This window comes from Pristiophorus japonicus, chromosome 17 (assembly GCF_044704955.1).
Source record: "Pristiophorus japonicus isolate sPriJap1 chromosome 17, sPriJap1.hap1, whole genome shotgun sequence".
Lineage (NCBI taxonomy): Eukaryota > Metazoa > Chordata > Chondrichthyes > Pristiophoridae > Pristiophorus > Pristiophorus japonicus.
Window position 1 is genome coordinate 27,733,240 of NC_091993.1, and position 20,099 is coordinate 27,753,338.

The window sequence follows — 20,099 nt, forward strand, 5'->3', positions numbered from 1 at the left end:
ATCTTATTCTAACCAAACTGCCGTGCGGGGAGCGGGTCTGGGGTCGGTGGCAGCCACATATAATATAGGTTTCCTGCAGTTTTATTACACACTCTGGTTACTAAGTAATACCTCAGTGCAAAGCATTAAAGATTTCACATGCCATTCAATACAACTGTCTCATTTTAAAAAGCCCAGTATAAGCCAGGGCCCCAGTTCCCTATGCCACTTATACTCTACATATACTGCCTCGCAGAACGTGTGCAGCGGGTGCAAAGCTCCTCTCCCAGTGGTTACATTTTAAATGTTTTGACTCTTTAAACTTTGTAATTAATTGCAGGAGGGTCTAAAGTGTTCGGGAGGTTCATGGGACCTCCCCAAGGCACTTTTTACACCTGGTTTCACACTGCATTGGATTCAAACTCCACTTGGTGTCAGGCGCGGACTCTGGATTTACATTACAAATTTAGCGTCGGTGCGAAGCAGAAACTGTTTTGCATCAATGCTAGAGTTAAAGTGTAAATGCACTTAGTTACAGCTGCAAAGCAAGCAGATCCCTACAGCACAATGCAATCAAACAAACGGGATAGTGGTTCATTTCTTCTTTTAAACTTATAATTTTCTTTTGCTTAAAGGACTTTTTCCACTGCAGAGTAGAACAGTTTTAAAGAGCCACCCATCTTCTTGAAAAAGCATCTGGCAAAAGCTCTGTTTGCGTACAAATACACAATGCAGTGATGTAAATGCCAATGAGACGCAACATTCTGTCACTCATGCGTCATTGTTAGCGTGACAAAAAGGAGGTGGCTCTTCCCCCTGCCCTAACCGAAGAAAAGTGCGCCTCCTTTTGTAATGTATGCTCACAGGTTTGTAGAGCTGTTGAGTTGGGAGTGGCTTAGCCAGTACACGATGTTCACAAGACTCAATAAAACCCCAGCCAGTTGGGTTCAGGGGATCCACGATGAGGCAGGCTGTTGTGAGCCTCATCTGTTGCATCGAGTGTTGGGGCGTACACACCGATAACTGTGGCGCACTGGTTCCGGAATAAGGTGAACTGGAGAGTCATGAGACGTTCGCTAATCCCGCAGGGGGAGTCTCTGAGGCGGTCGACCTGCTCGTTCTTGATGGCGAAGCCAACTCCATGGAGGCGGCGTTCTTCTTCTGGGTTGCCTTTCCAGGAGGTGTAACCTCCACCTTGTTCTTTGAGCTGGCCTTCCCCTGCCTGCCGGGTCTCGCTTAGGGTGGCGATGTCGACGTCAAAGCGTCCGAGTTCCCAGGCAACGATGGCGGTGCAGCGTTCTGGTCTGTCGCTGTTGGGGTTGTCCATGCAGGTCCTGACGTTCCAGGTCCCGAACTTCATTTTGAAGGGGTGGAAGATGCCGGTGTGAGAGTTCTTTTAACGTGAAGTGGCTGTTGCACACCAGCTACCACACGGGTTTAGCAGAGCAAGATCTTGGTCCAGTGGCAAGGGAGTCCAAATGACTGGAGACCAGGAACTACTATATGGGCCTAGTTGCTTACGGCGGGATGTGAGCCGTAAACTCGGTACTGAGCAGCACCCTTCAGTGAGATGGCGAGAAATCCGAGGCGTGAAAAGTGGGGTTGAGAGATCTGAGGTAATGCTTCCCTCTCACAGGCATCAGCTCCTGAAGATGCAGCATGTGGCTGACGAGCTCCTCCCAGAGTCACAATGCGGATTCCGTCCACTAAGGGGTACAATGGACATGCTCTTCACCGCGCGACAACTACAAGAGAAATGCAGGGAACAACACCAATCCTTGTACATGGCCTTCTTTGACATCACAAAGGCCTTTGACACTGTCAACTGCAAGGGACTATGGAGCGTTCTCCTCCGTTTCAGCTGCCCCCAAAAGTTTGTCACCATCCTCCGCCTGCTCCATGGCAACATGCAAGCCGTGGTCCTGACCAACTGATCCACCACAGAACAAATCCACGTCCGGACGGGGTCAAGCAGGGCTGCGTCAACACGCCAACACTCTTCTCAATCTTTCTCACTGCAACGCTCCATCTCATGCTCAACAAGCTCCCTGCTGGAGTGAAACTAAACTACAGAATGAATGGGAACCTGTTCAACCTTTGCCGCCTCCAGGCTGGATCCAAGGTTGTCCCATCCTCGGTCATCGAACTACAGTACGCGGACGACGCCTGCGTCTGCGCACATTTAGAGGCTGAACTCCAAGCCATCATCATCTTCACCGAGGCGTATGAAAGCATGGGCCTTACACTAAACATCCATAAGACAAAGGTCGTCCACCAACCTGACCCTGCCACACAGCACTGTCCTCTGGTGATCATAACCCACGGCGTGGCCTTAAACAACATGGACCATTTTCCATACTTCAGGAGCCTATCAGCAAGGGCAGACATCGATGACAAGGTCCAACACTGCCTCCAATGCGCCAGCGCAGCCTTCGATCACCTGAGGAAGAGAGTGTTCGAAGACCAGGACCTCAAATCTGGCACCAAGCTTATGGTCTACAGGGCAGTAATGATACCTGTAGGGCTCAGAGATGTGGACCATATACAGTAGACGCCTCAAAGCACTGGAGAAATACCACCAATGCTGCCTCCGCAAGATCCTGCAAATCCACTGGGAGGATAGACGCACCAATGTCAGTGTTCTCGCTCAGGCCAACATCCCCAGAGTCGAAGCACTGACCACACTTGACCAGCTCCATTGGTGCATGCCCGACACGAGACTCCCAAAGCAAGCATTCTATTCAGAACTCCTACACATCAAGCGAGCCCCAGGTGGGCAGAGGAAACATTTCAAGGACACCCCCAAAGCCTCCTTGATAAAGTGCAACATCCCCACCGGCACCTGGGAATCCCTGGCCCAAGACTGCCCTAAGTGGAGGAAGAGCATCCGGGAGGGCGCTGAGCACTTTGAGTCTCATCGCAGAGAGCATGCAGAAAACAAGCGCAGGCAGCGGAAGGAGCCTGCGGCAAACCAGACTCCCCACCTACCTTTTCCTTCAACCACTGTCTGTCCCACTGTGACAAAGACTGTAATTCCCGCATTGAACTGTACAGTCACCTGAGAACTCACTTTTAGAGTGGAAGAAAGTCTTCCTCGATTCCGAGGGACTGCCTATGATGATGATAATGGGTTGTGAGCCTGGTGGATGAACTGGTAATGTGTAGTGTGATTGTTAAACCTTTGTTAAGAAATCAACTAGTTCTTAATAGCAATGTGTTGCTATGAATTCTTAAGTAAAGAACCCAAGAAGCAAATACATTACATCTTTCATAAAGCAGTGCTCTCTTAAAGATAACTTCAGTGTTGAATTATGAGAAGTGGCACTATAACCTGTTCTATATTTTTTAATAATTCCATTTACAGATTTCCTAGCTGCTAAAGACTAGAGCAGCTGCATTAACTGTGACATAAACCAAAGGGATTACTCTGCAGTGTGTCAGTTCATAAAACTTCTGTTAATATGATTCAGGCCGAACACATTAACAAATCAGTAAGGATCCAAATTAAAAAAGGAAAAAAACTGCAAAAGCTAGAAATATACAACAAGCCAGTCAGTATCTGTGCAGCAATATCAGAACGCACCAGAACGGAGAGGATCTTCCTGGCTTATAACTTCGCAGGATGCTAAAATGGAGGAAAGTAAGGCTTCATAGAGGAACCTTCGAAATGGGATGATTCAAAAAAACAAATTGTTTTTTTCCACCACCTCCAAAATTTCCTAAATGCTCTGCCCCAAAGGTCCATAACACCAAAAATAATCTCTTTTCCCCCACCCTGCCCCATAAAAGAAAAATTTGAAGTATAGTGTTCTCAATTCTTCAATTTTCATCTATTCCTCTTTCTTTCCACACTGAAATTAGTGTTGCATATAATGAAAAATCGCATATTAATCCCAATTAAATCTGACACCGGGGTCAATCATAGTCACAGGGGGCTTGCTACTGATCTGGGTCAGAGCAGATACCCCGTGGCCAAGACACGTAAAGACACCAATGGAGGGTGTTCTCAATATTTCTCACTTGGGGTGAAATTGTGCTGTGGGATACAATCATGTTAATATGAAATTCCTTTGCTCATTATTTCAAGAGAGGTTTCAAATTAAAGAGTTAGTACCTCTGCTAAAATCAGGCATGCAGATTAGCATATGGAAGTGTTAATGCAGGAGTGTCCTATTTGTGACTCTGGACCTTTGAAGTCCAAGCAACTGAGTCTTGTGTATTGTTTTTTTTAATTGTCTGGTTTGTCCTGTTCAAATTTTGTGGGTTTGGACGTGTGGAAAGTTCTTAGCACTGTTGTCTTATTTGTGGATAGATCCTAATCAGAACACCAAGATCAGGTAGTGTAAGCAACTTAGCATATACGTGAATTAAGAAATAACATGGATTTAGGCTTTAAATGTAGCCCTGAAATTCCATAGTAAACATCTGGGAAACTGACGAAGACAAAAGATTGGACAAATTCCATTAATGTGTTCTAATGCTAATATCACAATGTGATTTCATCACAATGTTTTCTTTTAGTAGAAATGAGGTCTAAATTGTACTGTAAAATCTGTTGTAAAGACATACCTGTTTCTATGCTTCTATCCTGTTGATATAAATACCACATAAGCTCTTGTTCTATGATGGCTGCCATAAAGAACTCAAATACTTATTTACTAGATTTCATCAGGATCTTAATATAAAAAGTGGCGCACGCACAACTGCTGAGATCACTGTGGACATCCGTCATGACAGCAATGAGCATCAGAGAACCCATTTCGAGTGACGCAATGTGAAAAGATGTAGGTTTGATCTTCATCCCAGCTCAGTTCCCGATCTCGAGCCAAGCTAGGCAGAGGCCCTAGCTGAAGCATTTCCTGAAGAGGGTAGGGAATATCAAAAGTGGTGGAGGGGGAGTCATTCGGTTGTAGTTATTTGGAAGCAGGCTGACCACCCGATTTTTCAGCAGCAGGGGCACAGGACCGATGCAGGACCAGCTAACCAACAGGGAGAACGCTGAGGATGCCTGCCCCCTCGTCGGAAGGTAATCTCCCTCAGCCAGGACATTTTAAAAGTAGAGCGTGACAAACTTATCTTAACACAATCCCAACAATGTCTTAACTCCAATCTCAAAAATATATCCTAAACCTGCATGGCAACCATTGCTTGCAGCATATGAGGCTGCCGATGAAGTGCCAATCATAGATAGCTCTGCTGTCAACTTACTTATTAGGATGAAACTACCTAAATTCATTGTGCATAGCATCCTTACAGCTAGTGGAGAAATTAGACCTTGATTGAACAAGTGTGGGCTGGATTCAAACTTGGTTCCCTGAAGTGAATTCTGTGCTAATCCACAGTGTCGCTAGTCTCTTAAATTTCATTTTTAGTAAGAAAAGTATGATCAAGCTCAGAGATTTTAATTTTTTTAAATCTTGTCCTATTCACAGCAAATATTACCAGTTACCATTATAATGGAAACAAAAGTGGTTTCAGTAGAGGCGAGCTAGAAGGTTTTGGGTTCAAGCCGCAATCCAGGAATTGAGGACATAACCTATGCTGACACTTTTTGCAGTATTGAAGGAGTGCTGCATTATCGGAGGGGTTATCTTTTGAATGCGACATTAAGCCGCTGCCCTGTCTTCCTGTTCAGGTAGATGGAAACGATCCCATGGTACGAATTGGAAGGAGAGTAGACGAGTGCCTTAGCCAACAGTCATCGCTCAACCAACCCCATCAAAATAGATTAACCATTTCATTTATCTGGATGTTGCTATGCACAAATTGGCTGTCACGTTTGCCTACACAACAGCAACTACAATTCAAAAATAATCCATTGGCTGTAACATCTGGAGGACATCAAAGGTGCAATATAAATTCAAATGAATTATTTCTTAGTCAGCATGGACCGTGTGTATGGCACAGCACTGATATACATAATTTTTGGTGCAATATACACTATTTCGCTGATCCAAAAACTGCACGCAAGGCAAACCGACACACTAAGGTGAATATCACGCAAAGTAAATGAACATACAGAACCTAGATTTTTTTCTTTTTTTGATCTGCCATGCCTCATCCTTCTGGCCCATATCAGACAACGTACACATTTTTCTCGAAGCACTTGTTTTGCAGCCGACTTGAGGAAATAGTAATTTAAACTTACTTTTTAGAATTTCATTTTTTGAGATAATATTGGGCATTTGCCAACAATTTTATTTAACGTAAAGTTTTGGAAAATCAGCAGAAAATGGACACTACTGAACAAAATAAGCAACTTCTTTCAAAGGAACAGTAGTACTATAATGCATGGCAGTTGTGTGGCTGCACAGACTAATCCAGTGCACAGTAGAGTGATGGAGATATACTGGCTGATTTTATCAATACAAAGTCTGTACATAATGTGCATATTTTATCCAAAACTACCATTTCAAAAAGTAAACACTGTAATTGCATATCATAGCTTTGGAGTTTTGTTATAAATATTGCCAAATTATTTAAAATAAGTGACAAAAGAATACATTAAATTCAAGGCCCAATATTTGCTTGCATTCAAAATGCAGTAAAGCATTTGCAGGAAAATAAGTAAAAATCCAAAATTCGAATTGTTTTCAAACAGTGGAGAATGGCAGATGCTCGTCTTGCTCTCCATACTTACCATACCTCCATGCCCAATGACAGGATCACTCTCTCGAATAGCAACACTTACAGCCTTTCCGGAGCAGGGAAAAATGTGTCAAGAACTTACACAGGACAAACGGGCACACATGAATGGTGCAGCGAATTAGTCGTGAAACTCCTGGACTCCGCTGCTTGAAATGTGATGACCCCCTGCGATCTAACTCCTCTCATAGATTGTCTATAGATCATGTCATGATGGCTGTAATTGAGACCACCTGCCAAGTCAGAGGACAGTTACAGATGTCATCTGCTCAGAGAGCGATAATATAAGGCGTGCTGTGGTCACGGAACACTCTGCTACATTGATCTGGCAACACTGGAGGGAAAAAAACAATTGCTTGCTCTGCTGAGATTGTGTTGTCTTGATAATGTACTTTGTCTACAGTCACTGGCGACGTTGGTCACTGGATCCCCTGTTGAGCGCGCCTCTCTTCAAGCATCCTGCAAACCCACATGGAAACCACCTCTGCATTCCGGTCGTTGTACTGCACTACAAATGGGTGAACCTGCAAAGAAAGGATATAAAAAAATAAAATGGAAGAATGCAACAGAACTCATGTCACTTTGCAAGTCGCCCAAGTGAAGGAAGGAATCATTTGAAAATTCAGCTGATAACTATTAAGGTCACGTAAGGGTGTACCTTCTTGCCCCCCAGATTTCTCCATGTACAAAATCCGCATCAGAACTAACCACAGAAGGAAACACACAAACATACATTCCCTGTAGTTTAATATGCTAATTCAGCAATGCACTCTTAGTGTGAACCTTTGCTCGACAGGAGTGAGGATCCCAGAACAGCCCTATATTAAGGGACCTATCTGCGACCTAGCTCCTATTAAGTGAGGATCCACAGCAGGAGCACAGCGTCGCTGAAATTACCTTCTATTACACACCACAGAAAATTTTATTTACATTTCCTGTCGCAAAGGATTCAAGTTTTATATACTGTTGTGTCGAATGGTCTTATATTGGAAAGGAAAACACTGATGCATGTCTCAGAACGACAACGTGCATTACTATAATGCTCTTTGTGCGCAGGAAGGTGGGCAAAGAGTAGCCACCTGGTGTGTGTGACAAAGCACAAAGAGAACAAGCGGGAGGAGGCTTTTCAAAATAGGCAGGTGTTGCGTGCGGAAAACTGGAGGAGGTCTCCGGGGCCACATGCAGCGAGGCTATGTGAGAACAAGGATTTTAAAATCAATTAGTTGGGGCATGGGAAACCGGCTGAGGTAACGGAGGTGTGGGCAAGATCATGGGCTGCAGTGTTTTGGAAGAATTATATTTTCGAGGTCAGCAAAGAGAACATTGGAGAAAGTCAAGGCCGAGGATGAGCATTCGAGCTGCAGAGGGCGAGAGGTAGGGGCGGAAGTGGGCGATGCTTGAGGTGAAGGGAAAGACATGGTAACGATTCAGATGACGGGGAAGGAGGAAGCTGAGTTTGGAATTGAGTAGCAAACCAAGGTTCTGCAACTCTGGCCTAAACCTAAGACAGCAGCCAGCGAGGTTGATGGAGTCGAGGCCAAATGTGCACAGAGGTATGCAAGAACAGAAGAGGGTGGCTTTGGCTTTGCTGGGGAAAGTTTTGTCTTATGCCGGTCTTAATATTGGACAGGCAGTTGGAGAGAGTGGCACCAACCTCGGGGGTGATGAAGGGAGTGGGAGCACAGAGTGGCATAATGTACATATGAAAGCTGAACTCATGCTTCTGGATAATGTAATCAAGGAGTAACATATAAATGTAAAGTAGGGGTCAAAGATGGAACCCTGGGGTATATTGGAGGTGACCGTGTGAGCATGGGGGGGGGCAGTGATATCATGTTTATGATGTTTCCCACATTACAACAGTGACTACACTCCAAAAGTACTTCTTTGGCTGTAAAGCGCTTTGAGATGTCCGGTGGTCGTGAAAGGCGCTATATAAATGCAAGTTTTTCTTTTCTTTCTATGATGCAACAGTGATTACAGTGGCATTTCACTTCCCACAGCAATTAGTGCCACATATACTGAACAGATATTCTGTCACTTGCTGACATGTCATGTGGTGAATGGGACATAAAGATTTCTTCCCTCCCACCTTGGGCTGAAACTTAGGCAAAGAAATTTGTCAAAAGTTAAAAAATATATATATTCTCTCCTTTTTCACACCAATTTCCTCCCTTCCTCTCGAGAAAGCTTTTGCCTGGGAACATTTTTTTCCATGAACTAAGCGCCTTTTTAAGGGTAGCTTCAGGGAAGAAATAACTATTTAAATGGTGATTAAACCCATAGTCATTTAGGGGAAAAAAAAAAAATCCTATTTACTGAGTTTTCCCGTGGAGTACTGTATAATCTCTATTTTGTTGGTACTGGAGAAACGCCTTTAAGCACTTCACACACAACAAATTACTTTGCAGTGAAATAACTTCTTATGTAGGCAAAAGGATAATTTCAGGACCTGTCTGATTCTCATCATTCCTGTTAATATGATCAGGCTCACAAATCACTTAACAAATGTGAGGAACCTCTTGGCCTCATTCACTGCTGGATGCTAAAATTGCATGAGATTAGGCCTCCATAAACAAATCATTCATATGGAATTTTGCAAAAAGTGTACTAAGTGCTCCATCCTCTTCCACTTCTTGACAATGAGTACCCACGGGCTATTCAATCATAGGAATCACCACAGCTATACTGGATCCTGTCCGCACTAGACGACCCCACATACTTGTGGGTCTCTAGCTATTAGGAGTAGGCATGCTAGCTGATTTCCCCCCTCTAATATACCAGGGACACAGAAGATAATGGTGTTCCCCAACTGCTGCCACAGCTGAGATCTGAGAACGTCAAACCTGGGGCCTGCTTGGACTATATAGTCCAGCTCTATATTGCATGGAACATTTATCCATTCAGAGAATAGTTAGACTTTTCCAAATCACATCTGCAAAAACTCTCATATTGCTCAAACGTGGTTTGCTGTTTCTTTCAGATCACAGTTAAAACCGTGATGCGATCATTGCTCTTCAGCAGCAGGCTGTGGCTGGGTACAGCTTATTAATTTTGCACCCGTCCTAGCCTCTACTTTTCTTACTCTCCACAATGGCCCACCCAATGTTGGAAACTGCCCATGCGGAGAAATCATAAGAATTAGGAGCAGGAGTAGGCCATTCGGCCCCTCGAGCCTGCTCCGCCATTCAGTAAGATCATGGCTGATCTTCTACCTCAACACTTTCCTGCACTGTCCCCATATCCCTCGATTCTCTTAATATTCAAACATCTATCAATCTCTGTCTTGATACACAGATGCTTTCTAACCATGCGGGCCATCTACCTTTCCATCAGATTGATACAAACGTTGATCCTGGTTTTAATAAACTGAATGCTTATAAATCAACCATATTTCCAATAGCAGTTTACTTGCAAAACTGTCACTCCATTTTATCAGTAATTAATTGTACACAAAGCACTTTGAGATGTTTGAGACATGATAAAGTGCTACATAAATTTAAGTCTTCCTGTCTTTTAAAAGCTCTGGTTTTAAGAATCTTGGCACAGCACAGTAAGAGGAAACGTATTTACCGGACAAGTTTTCACTATGGACTGGACACTGTACAAAATTAGCGACACAATTCCTGGTTTATAATGAGATTTGCTCTCTGATCTGGTCTCAAAGCTTCCATTATACCAGGCTGCTTCTTCTGCACAGAAATGCTGTGTGAAGGAAGATACCTGGGCAAGAGCATATAAAGGAATGTCAAGGATAAGTTGGCATTCTGGAGTTCTTATCGATTAAACCTTTGGGAGCACCAGAGTAAACTTTGCAGAACTATTGCTTAGGAGTCTCAATGGGTCAGGTAGAATCTGTGATGAGAGGATTGTACAAGGTGCTCATAATAAAGTAATGCAACTGTATACTGTAGACAGTGAGTAAGCGTGACTTTAGCTCCTTTATTTAAACTCCAGAGTGCTGGTACAGCATGGGAGGCCTGCTTATATACAGTGCTCCCAAGGGATGCTGGGATCCCTTGGGACTCCGGGATCCCTTGGGACTCCAACAGGTTGGCCCTCTGGTGGCGGTAAGATACAGGTTGCCTAGGGTTACATACATAACAGTATGCAGAAGGAATAAGCTTGATAATATGGTACAAGAAAAGGCCATTTTGGGCTGGAAATTTGGTCTTCCGCTGCCCCTCTTAGCGCATCGGAGGGGCGGCAATGGCGGCCGAAAGCAGTTGTGCCCAGGCGACTAGCTTCCAGCGCCCAGCCGGGACATTTGGTGCTGGTATCGACAGGGAGTGGAGTAGAGTGCCCGGGAGAGGCGAGCGGTGTGCAACGTCCCTGGTTGTGACACCAGCATGATTTTTGGCTGCCGCCCGACCCATAGCGCTCCGTAGAACGCCCCCTGGTGGGAACGCCTGTTGAAAGCGGGCGGTCCAAGCTGGATCGGCTGCAGTGAGGCGAGTAATATTAACCTCAGATAAGAGCGATTGTTTTTTTTTGTGATTTATGTTGTGGTGGCGTGAGTTATTTATTGAGAATGTTTTTGGTGGGTTTTTTCTCGTGTTTCCTCCCCACCCACCCCCAGGCCTCTCTTAGAACGCTCAGAGGCCGGCTTTTTAGCTAGGGATTTGCACTTGCTGAGCCGGCATCATGCCCTAAGAGAGGTGAACAACTCCCTTAACGCTCCGCCCCACACTCAGGGCGCAGTTGATGAATCTTGCTGACTGAAGCGCAACTGTTGCCGGGCGCAAACTTTACCACCCCGACGCCATTACCGCCCCAAAATCAGTAAAGCCGAAAATCCAGCCCATTTGTCTTTTAATTATTAGGTTTTCAGTTTTATTCTCTCAAACTCGTTTTCAAATGTGGCAAATTAAATGAGGCTTGGATTCATACTGGGATAACACCAGCACAGCATCTACAAACTTGTAACAGGATGAATTCACAATAATACATGTCCCTGGCAACCAATTCAAAATGTTTCATACTGAGCAATGTACACCATATCTCAGCAAATGCCAGTTTAATTGAAGCATTAAACTGCCAGTATATAAGGTGGTACAAATACCACAGGGTTGGGTAAAATGGTACACAATTACTTTTCCATGCTCGTAGGATCTGCTGATACCTGTTCTGATATCCTACTGTGCAACAAGACTGTTGATAGCTATATTGCCAGGCAAGGTGGCGTTACCTTTAAGACATCTGTCAATTAGAGATGATCCATTAGCATCAACAAGGACAAGGACATATTGTGAGGAGGAGTAGGAACATGACATTTTTTAAATTCCAGTATTTGGAGTGGAGAGTGATAGTTTAATTACTGTGATTAAAGCATAGTGGGCTGGGTTTGGGCCAGCGGGAAAACACTCTTTCGAAGCCCAAAGAACCGCCTGATACACAGGCTGAGATTCACACTCAGAAAGCACAATTAATCTGACATTTTTGTTTACATTTTCAATTGTGAACATAGTTTATCAGTGCAAAAGAACCAAAAGGCGACCAAGAAAAAACATTTTTTACATAGTGAGTAGTTAGGATCTGGAATGCGCTGCCTGAAATGGTGGTGGAGGCAGATTCAATCGAGGCTTTCAAAAGGCAATTGGATAAGTACATGAAAGAAAAATTTTTGCAGGGCTATGGGGAAAGGGCGGGGGAAATGGGACTGGCTGAAATACTCTTGCAGGAAGCCGGCACGGGCTCGACGGGCCGAATGGCCTCCTTCCGTGCTGTAACTGTTCTGTGATTCTATGAAGCTGAATAAATGAAAGCAGAAAAAAAATTAAGAGACTACCTAAAGAAAAAGCAACAAAAGCAAATAAATAAAGATGTACAGAAAGCAGTGATTGCTGGGGGACTGTCAGTGAGCAGCTCCACAGGAAATGAAAAGACTCAGCATTTGAGTCGGGAACCTTCCAGGACTGCTGTGCACCCCGGGTGGCACTTAAGTTTCCTGACTTTGACACTTCTTGATTGGCATCCAGGTTAGAAAAGGATGATGGCCATTGCTCCCCATGAAGCTGCTCAGTGACAGGTTCGTTGGTTGAGTTCAGCTCAGCTACCTCCAACTGAGTGCACAAACGTGAAATGGCCACATTCCTTAGGGAGGGAAAATTAAAACTTCGAATGTCGCCCAGCTAAGTCAGATTTTTGAAGTGATTGTTTTTAATCTTACCTCAATGGGGGTGGCAGGGCACATAGTACATAATGAAAGTAATTGTCCCTTAATTTACCTTCAATTTATACGGTAATGCAGACAGCCGCAAGAGAAAACAATCAGTACTTTCCTTGCAATTACAGTACCTGGACTGGGTAACTTTGAAATCAGGAACAGCAGCTTTGTACACATAATGGGCCACACAGGCAACACAGCCACTTGAGCACCTGCACTCGTCAAGAGTACAAATGTTAAAATGGCTTTAGCAGCCAAGATAGCACCCTTCATCTCTGGAAATTTAAAGCCCAGTTCGAAAAAGCAGCAAGGGTCATGTCTGCCGATTCCTATGAGGAATTTTGACTGTCTCACTCAAATCCTGGAGGAGTTGGTCTGTAGAAGAAACCTGCAAAAGGTCTCGGCTGAAGACTGTGGGAAAATGAGAATCAGTTGTTGCAGTGAAGATTGTGTACCTGACCTGAGAAACCTTAATACTGCCACTGGAAACAAAATTAAAGTGCTTAATTCTCTCCAGTGTTGCAGAGCCTCACCCAAGGAAAGCAAACGCAATTAGGTATGTAATAAGTCCAACTAAATAACAGAAGCGGACCTTTTTTAAAACCTTAGTTTACTGAACATGCTTACAAACAACTGGAGTTTGATAAGCCGACATTGCTCTTAATGTGAGCCCATTATAAAACAACACCGTAAAAGGTCATGAAGCGAACAGCAATAGTGAGCTGATCCATACATCAAAGCTCAGGAATAATGGACATTGAAACTGAACTTTGAATACTAAGTCTAGTCAAGAAGCTGAACTCGCAATGCTTACCCCTGTGGGTTCTATTTTGCTCTCGCTCTCTCTCACCTACCACCCCTTCACAGCTCTCTTCTTTTGTTTTCTGTAACCCCATTTCCACATGTTCATTTCTTTATCCAAAATATTTAAATTATTTGTGCCTCCCCCACTACTCCATTACCCCCGTTATGTAGTAAAAAACATACTGTCTCTCATGGAAACAGATCAAAAGGCACAGAGGCATTAACTCAATTGCTGCTATTGCGATTTACATGCTACAGTTGCTGTTGCGTTGCTGTAATTTAAACCTGCCACAAATGGTGAGAAGAACCAAAACAGCCAGCAGAATTTTATTAAGCATTACTTACACAACAGTAAGTTTTCCATGCAATCCTTTATTTAATGTGTATGTTATTTGAAACTAAGCACAATTGCAGACACGTTCAAATAGATGATGAACAGGGAAAGCTTAGCAGTGAGCCTTTTTGCAGGCTTCAATAACGATATAAAAAAATCAGATGAATTTGGCAAGAAAATGTTATGACACTCTATGGACATTCGCTAGCTGGAATGAGAAGAGGTCAGCAGGAAGGGGCCAAGGCAATGGACTGGAAAGCAGGCCAGTGTGAGTGCCAGCCAGACTAATTTTCTGTGTCAACTTTGAAAATTAGGTAAACAGTGACAAACCGGCCTCTTAAAATCAACTTGTCAGTTCTCATTTTCTTGAGAAAGGGTAATCTTCGGCTACTGGCAGCCCACAGTGCTTTCTAATAGAGGTTAAACTTCAAGGCTAACAGCACCCTACACAGGCCATTCAGACATTTAAAAAGAAAAATGGGCCGGGTCCCACTTCTGGTCTAACAAATCTACAAAAGATCTTCTAAAAACCGATGCAGAAGAATCTATGCCAGTTTTATACTGATTTTGATTATGCTTACCCGTTCCAACAAATTGTGAAATAAAAATACCACTATAAACGGATGCACACATACATCCTTGCAATCTACAGATAGGGAAGGCTTGCCCCTAAAGCGAGTGTGTCACATTTCAAGACCACCTCACTGTCCAACACTACAATTTTTCTGCAAACATTTTTACTCCTGAAAGCAGACAAATAATGTGACGTACATTGAAATATCTGGGTCAGAACAAGGTTACACTCCACAAATAAGAAAAAAAGGCAAGCATCGATTGCCATTATATTCTGTGGACTGAGTGATCCAATATTTCTCATAAATTTGATGGTGACCTCCAGTTTTCTCAGCCTCTATAAATCCCTCAAATTCTTTTGCTTCACAGTAACAAATATTTTCTTTTATGACTTTTCCCCCCTCTTCAGAAGGCACTGACTCGTGTCGGGTATAGTCCAAGTGGCTATTCTTCAAGTACGGGTTTAAGTCAGTGTTAACAGGATATTCAACCACTGGGGGCTTCACAAGCGACTCCAATTCTTTTTTCAACTAAGCCCACACGCTTTGGAGAACAGATTTACTTTATAGGGATCAGGAGCAGGAACCCTGGATTACATTTTTCCCTCCCTAGCCTGGGGTGCTGAGGTTAATTGTAGTGCTCTGCACAGATTGGGAATCAAAGCTGAGATGGCTGTATGCAATACCTTTACCCCACCATGCTGCTGGTGGGGGACTGCAATGAAACTAATCACTCTGCTCCCAAGTTTAATATTATTGAATTAAATGACCAAATACATCACTTCAGCACTTTGAGTGATATGTTTACATAATGTTCATGCAATCTACACCTATGGCGAAGAGAAAGATGACTAGGATGCTTTACTAAAGAAAATAATTCTTACTATAAAAAATCTCTTGTTTTTTTAAAGAGACAGCATGTTTCTAGTCTCTTTTAAATACAGCATTCAAAATACTGATCATCAGAGTGTGATATGAAGAGAGTAGTACATGACATAATGCATTGCGACCTTGGGCACATTGTGGAAAGCCCTCGCACACATAAGTGTAATGAACCCATGGTCCAAAAACATTACGCTGTCCATTAGCCTATCATTAATGGCACATTAGGACTGGGGGCATAGCATGCTTCCTGGTCAGGGTTTCATCAGGACGACAAAATCTCAGAAGCTCTTAAAGGAACTTTAAAGAGAATAACACTGGTATGTTTCCATTTTGAAGGGGTCTGATTATCCGGTCTTACAGCATTGTGTGTGAAACTGGAATCATTTCCACTTGTGTGATATTTTATGGCAATTTAAGTCAGTCTGATTTGGGTAACATTCTACATTTGGAAAGGTTTCCTCAGCAGCAGAGTTTAAAAAAAAACAGAATTCACTGATAATGTTACATTCTATTATTCATTCAAGTTCTGTAGTCCCTATTCATTCCCTCTCCAAATCAACTACATTTGGCAAAAGTCACAAGGTATGGAACTGTAAGTGTTGGGGTAATGGTTGGTAGAAAGAAGAGTATTGTGGCACAAAAATAATTTTTTTGTGAACATTTGAATGTCAGGGTGGATTCACCCCAATTCCTTCCTACCCTACAGCAATTTTAACAGAAACAGGGTTCCCGAAAACAGTCCATATATTTTATAGCTATACAAAATAAAATTTCTTTGAAAACACATTGTGGCCTGTCTCCCAAATCCCCAAAATGAGTTCCTGATCTCAGCCATGACATCAGTAAAGTACAGTCACCTAATTCGTAGCTGCTCTATTTTACTGGTGGTTGATTACTTATGCCTTTAAATTATGTTAGAATATGGATGTGTAACATTTTTGCATGAAACACCTTTGCATAGAAACATAGAAAATAGGTGTAGGAGTAGGCCATTCGGCCCTTCGAGCCTGCACCACCATTCAATATGATCATGGCTGATCATGCAACTTCAGTACCCCATTCCTACTTTCTCTCCATTCCCCTTGATCCCTTTAGCCAAGGGCCACATCTCCCAAAGTGAGAATCATACCCCTATGGTATCATATTTGACCCTGAAATTAGCTTTCGACGACATAGCCACAGCATAACTAAGACCGCCTGTTTCCACCTCCGTAATATCGGCCGTCTCCGTCCTTGCCTTAGCTCATCTGTTGAAGTCCTCATCCATGCCTTCGTTACCTCGAGACTTGACTATTCCAACGCACTCCTGGTTGGCCTTCCACATTCTATCCTACGTAAACTAGAGGTGATCCAAAACTCGGCTGCCCATGTCCTAACTTGCACCAAGTCCCGCTCACCCATCACCCTTTCGCTAACCTACATCGGCTTCCGGTTAAGTAACACATCGATTTCAAAATCCTCATCCTTATTTTCAAATCCCTCCATGGCCTCGCCCCTCCCTATCTCTGCCCTCCTGTGCATCCCTCATTATAATCGCTCATTGGTGACTATGCCTTCTGTTGCCTAAGCCCCAAGCTCTGGAACTCCTTGCCTAAACCTCTCCACCTCTCTTTCCCCCTCCAAGACACTCCTTAAAACATACCTCTTTGACCAAGCTTTTGGTCACCTACGCTAATTTCTACTTAAGTGGCTCGGTGTCAAATTTTTAAGCGCATAATACTCCAGTATTTATATAGCGCCTTGGTACGGTTCACTATGTTAAAGGCGCTATATAAATATAAGTTGTTGTTGTTGATGAAATAAAGAACACAGGGGCTCAAAGGAATTGCATGTGACCCTGTTAAATCTTGTATGCAAACATTTGCACAGCGCAGTTTCAAAGCCATGGGGAACGTGACAGGGAGCAGGGTGCCCTTCCACTCGATTGCATGGCAGATGATGGGGTAATTTTCCAACTGTGCACTTCTGGTGGGAAGCCTCTCCAGCAGGCAGCACACATCGTAAATCCAGGTGTGTGTTGCGGATTCTTTTTCGACCGTGTGGAGCACCACAGCTAATCCTGTCCTCACTCAATGATCACACACGAGTTACAATTGGCCACAGCATCCCTGGGCTAGAGAGGGCTGATGGGGAGAAATAAATAGGCAGGGCCCCTGCTGGAAACGCTGCGGTGAAAATCAGAGTTGAACAGGATTAGGATAAGGTTCAGGCTCAGTGGTAGTGCTCCATCCACTTCCCCAAATTGAGCTGTCTATGGTTGTATAGGAAAAATTGGCATTTGGGTAAGTTGCCAAAGGTTGACTGGTTCCTGTGCAATTGTACCCTCGCAAAAGTCAGCAGCTTGAGGAGAGCAGGAGAGAAATATGGTGTAGGAAATGAAAGTTCATCTGTGACTTTAAAAAACGTTACCATAAGTTACCATACTGAATTAAATTTAAACTGACAATAAAAAGCGTAAATAAGTAAATTGGATCTTTTTAAAAGACTGGAATGGTACAATGGTACAATGGTTTCTGATATGATATTCTGTTGGCAATGGGAAACCCATGATAGTCATATTATTCCTTCCTATCCTGGTATGATAATCATGAAGCATGATAATTATGGTGGCAGTGGTCCATATTAAACATGCTTATGTATCTGGGGTGGAAAGCGAAAGAAAAATAACATGAGTAGTATTCAACAATTATATCGCAATGATCCATGGGATCTTTAAGGCTGTTATTTTATCTCCAACAAATCAGATTTCAACATTCTTCCAGAAAACATCAACAGGAATGGACTGTGAAAAAGGAGGAGAGCTGTCAGTCTAGTCTGATCCTGAAATGAATTCAGAAAGGAAATGTCTATTGGTGGATATTGGAACATTCAAAACTCCCACAGCCTCCATCAGCTGACTGCTGAAACAGTAGCAATGCTGTGATTGGCTATCATGATGATGTAAAACCTCAGGGACTGTTGTTACTGGTACTTCAGTAAAGTTTAACAGTGGGCATGTGAAATTGTTGTACCCTTGCTTACTTGAACTGTGGAAACACTTAGCACAAACTTGGGTTGTGTCTGAAGAAAGCCTGTTGAGCTCTATAAATCTAGGGCGAAGAACTGATAACAATAGGTTTGTTACCCGTGTTGGTAAGTAGCAGAAGCAATTTAAGACAGTGAATTAAGAGCATGAAGTGTGATTATTTTTCTCTAGCATATCGATAAAAGTCTTGCATCCAGGACATCATACTTCAAAGTGTCACACTTTAAAAAAACAGATGCAAAGTAATCTTAAAGGAAAAAAAGTGCCAGTCATTTCATGCTGGATTCTTCCGATATGGTACCAGAAATTGACATTGCTCTCTAATTTACAAGCTATTATAATTATCTGGATCTACCTGTTTAGTTCACTTCCCTACAGTACCGGAGCCGTGGACTTAAAGGGCCAAGCCTGGTTAGACAATGTTCCATCTCAGCAGATAAACATTAGAATTGTGCTCTAGACTACCCACAAGCAATACCACGGGAGATCTAGTAATATGCCAAATAAGCCTAGTGACCACACTGCTAGGTATACTTATTCTGAAAATTAATTTCAACCATTCTCTCTGTGGACTTATTCCTGATGCAATTGCAACCAATTTATTTTCAGGATTAATTTCAGTTTATTTACTTTATTTCAAAAAGAAACCATTAAACAGGGCATCATCATCATATCATAGGCAGTCCTTCGAAATCGAGGAAGACTTGCTTCCACTCTAAAAGTGAATTCTCAGGTGGCTGTACAGTCCAATGTGGGAATTACAGCCTCTGTCACAGGTGGGACAGACAGGCGTTGAAGGAAAGGGTGGTGGGACTGGTTTGCCGCCGCTCCTCCCGCTGCCTGCACTTGTTTTCTGCATGCTCTCAGCGACAGGACTCAAGGTGCTCAGCGCCCTCCCTGATACTCTTCCATCACTTAGGGCGGTCTTTGGCTAGGGACTCCCAGGTGTCGGTAGGGATGTTGCACTTTATCAAGGAGGCTTTGAAATGTTTCCTCTGCCAACCAGGGGATTGCTTGCCATGTAGGAGTTGCGAGTAGAGCGCTTGCTTTGGGAGTCTTGTGTTGGGCCTGCCCAACGGAGTGTGGTCAGTGCTTCGATGCTGGGGTGTTGGCCTGATCGAGAACACTGATGTTGGTGCGTCTATCCTCCCAGGGGATTTGCAAGATCTTGTGGCGACATAGTTAGTGGTATTTCTCCATCGATTTGAGGTGTCTGCTGTATATGGTCCACGTCTCTGCGCCATACAGGAGGATGAGTATTACTACAGCTTGGTGCCAGATTTGAGGGCCTGATCTTCAAACACTCTTCTTCAGGCGACCGAAGGCTGCGCTGGCGCACTGGAGGCAGTGTTGGACCTCGTCGTTGATGTCTGCCCTTGCTGATAGTAGGCTCCCGAGGTATGGAAAGTGGTCCACGTTGTCCAAGGCTGCACTGTGGATTTTGATGGCCGGGGGGCAGTGCTGTGTGGTGGGGTCAGGTTGGTGGAGGACCTTTGTCTTATGGATGTTCATATGACAAAGACAACAACAACTTGCATTTACATTTTCTTTTATTCATTCATGGGATGTGAATGTCACGGGCAAGGCCAGCATTTACTGCCCGTCCCTAATTGACCGCAAGAAGGTGGTGGTGAGCCGCCTTGAATACAACTGAGTTGCTTGCTTGGCCATTTCAGAGGGCAGTCAAGA

General features: G+C 43.6%; 1 protein-coding gene across 8 annotated transcripts in view; it reads right to left on the minus strand.

Annotated features, from left to right (window-relative positions):
- Positions 1–6,142: 6,142 nt before the first annotated feature.
- map2k5 (mitogen-activated protein kinase kinase 5) overlaps positions 6,143–20,099 on the minus strand; it is a 246,290-nt gene continuing 232,333 nt past the window's right edge. For all 8 annotated transcript variants that reach the window (XM_070858527.1, XM_070858526.1, XM_070858525.1 and 5 more), the window contains one exon: positions 6,143–7,148. In XM_070858527.1, coding sequence (XP_070714628.1) covers positions 7,044–7,148 — 105 coding nt within the window. In that variant the 3' untranslated portion in view covers positions 6,143–7,043. The remainder of the gene's footprint in view (positions 7,149–20,099) is intronic.